Source organism: Lagopus leucura, unplaced genomic scaffold (assembly GCF_019238085.1).
Source record: "Lagopus leucura isolate 7727_CA_CO unplaced genomic scaffold, USGS_WTPT01 28908-0_obj-0_obj, whole genome shotgun sequence".
Taxonomy (NCBI): Eukaryota; Metazoa; Chordata; class Aves; order Galliformes; family Phasianidae; genus Lagopus; species Lagopus leucura.
This window is the reverse complement of record NW_024965503.1, coordinates 1-1,850: the sequence shown is the minus strand read 5'-3', so window position 1 is coordinate 1,850 and position 1,850 is coordinate 1. Positions and strand designations below refer to the sequence as shown.

At 70.8% G+C, this 1,850-nt stretch overlaps 1 protein-coding gene across 1 annotated transcript; it reads left to right on the top strand.

Moving 5' to 3' along the window:
• The first annotated feature begins 6 nt into the window (after positions 1–6).
• Positions 7–1,701, top strand: LOC122192143 (fukutin related protein). Its single transcript, XM_042892619.1, is given in 3 exon segments — positions 7–215; positions 217–359; positions 362–1,701. Coding segments are annotated over 3 exon segments (1,461 nt in total). The 5' UTR covers positions 7–108; the 3' UTR covers positions 1,573–1,701.
• Positions 1,702–1,850: the final 149 nt, after the last annotated feature.

Below are 1,850 nucleotides of genomic sequence, written 5' to 3'. Positions count from 1 at the left end.
CATTAAGGCCCCCTCCTCAATTAACCGTTACTCATTAAGGCCCCCTCCTCAATTAACCATTACTCATTAAGGCCCCTCCTTCATTAGCCCGCGCTGCACAGCGCCGCCATGCGCCTCACTCGCTTCCAGGCCGCCCTGGCGGCCGCCATCGCGCTCCACCTCCTCCTCGCCCTCGCGCTCTCTTTGCCCCGCCTCCTCCCTGTGGCCCCGCCCCCCCGCTGTGGCCCCGCCCCCCCCCCCCCCCCCCCCCCCCCCGGGGTCACCGTTTTGCTTCGGGACTTCGAGGACTTCGCTCACGATCTGCCCGGCACCTCGCGCTCCTTCTCGTCCCTCCGCGTCCCCGTCGTGGTGGCGGCCGACGCCCCGCTTTACCCCCCGGTTCCGCTCCCCGCCGGTGTCCGCACGCTCATCCTCGGCCGCTCTCCTCTCCTCCCCCCTCCCAAACTCGAGCTCCACATCCGCACCCGTCACGTCGCCCTCATCCCCGACGGCGCCCGAGCGGCTCCCGGCATCCTGGACTCCATGGTGGCGGCCCTGGACGCCGACACCCGCGTGGTTCTGGCCCCGGTGGGTCCGACGCCGCTGCGCTGCGTGGGGCTGGACGTGGATCTGCGCCGCTGGACGCTGCGCTACGGGGCCGAGCGGGGCTGCGGGGCGGCGGCGGGGGCGGCGGCGCTGCTGCTGCGCTCCGAGGACCTTTTCGGCCTCTCGTTCCCGACTCAGCGCCCCCTGGACCTCGCCATCTTCGTGCAGGCGGCGCTGCGAGGCTGGCGGCTCCGCGTCCTCGGCCGCGGTTTCCCCTCGGCTCCGTCTCCCCTGGGTTCGGCCCACGAGGTGTGGAAGGCGCAGAACCTGCGGGAGCGGCGGCGCCGGAGGCTGATGGAGGAGTTCGGCATCAAGCTGGAGGTGCTGGAGGACGGCACGCGGCGCTGGTACGGCTGCGGCAAGGAGACGGAGCGCTGCTTCGGCACCGTGCGCGCCCGCACGCCGCAGTACCTGGTGCAGGGCCGCTGGACGCCGCCGTGCTGCCTGAAGGCGCTGAGGGAGACGGCCAAACACGTGGTGGCGGTGCTGGAGAGCTGCGGCGTGCGGTACTGGCTGGAAGGGGGGTCCCTGCTGGGAGCCGTGCGGCTGCGGGACGTCATCCCGTGGGACTACGACGTGGATCTCGGCATCTACCGGGACGACGCGGCCAAGTGCCGCTGGCTGCGGGCGGCGCAGAGCGGCGCCGCCGAGGACGACGAGGGCTTCGTGTGGGAGAAGGCGGCCGAGGGCGATTTCTACCGCGTGCATTACAGCCGCAGCAACCGGCTGCACGTCGACCTGTGGCCCTTCTTCCCCCGCGCCGGGGTGATGACCAAGGCCACGTGGCTCGGCCACCCGCAGGACGTGGAGTTCCCCGAGCGCTTCCTGCTGCCCACCGTGCCGCTGCCTTTCGCCGGTTTCACCGCCATGGGGCCCAACAACCCCCGCGAGTTCCTGGAGCTCAAATTCGGGCCCGGGGTGGTGGAGGAACCCGAATATCCCAACCCCGCCGTCCTCAGCCTGCGGCGAGGGCAGCCGCCCCAATAAAGCCCTGCGGCGCCGCCGTCTGCCTGCGTCCCCTCCTGGGCTCCCCCGCGCCAAACCACCGCTGCCCCCGTGGGTCTGCATCCGCTTTTGGGGTCCCTTGGGTCACCCATCAGGTCCTCGTTGACCCCCAATGGGTCTCCATCCGCTTTTGGGGTCCCTTGGGCCACCCATCAGGTCCCCATTGACCCCGTGGGTCTCCATCCGCTTTTGGGGTCCCCCAGGCCACCCATCAGTTCTCCAGTGACCCCCAATGGGTCTCCATCCGCTTTTAGGTCCCC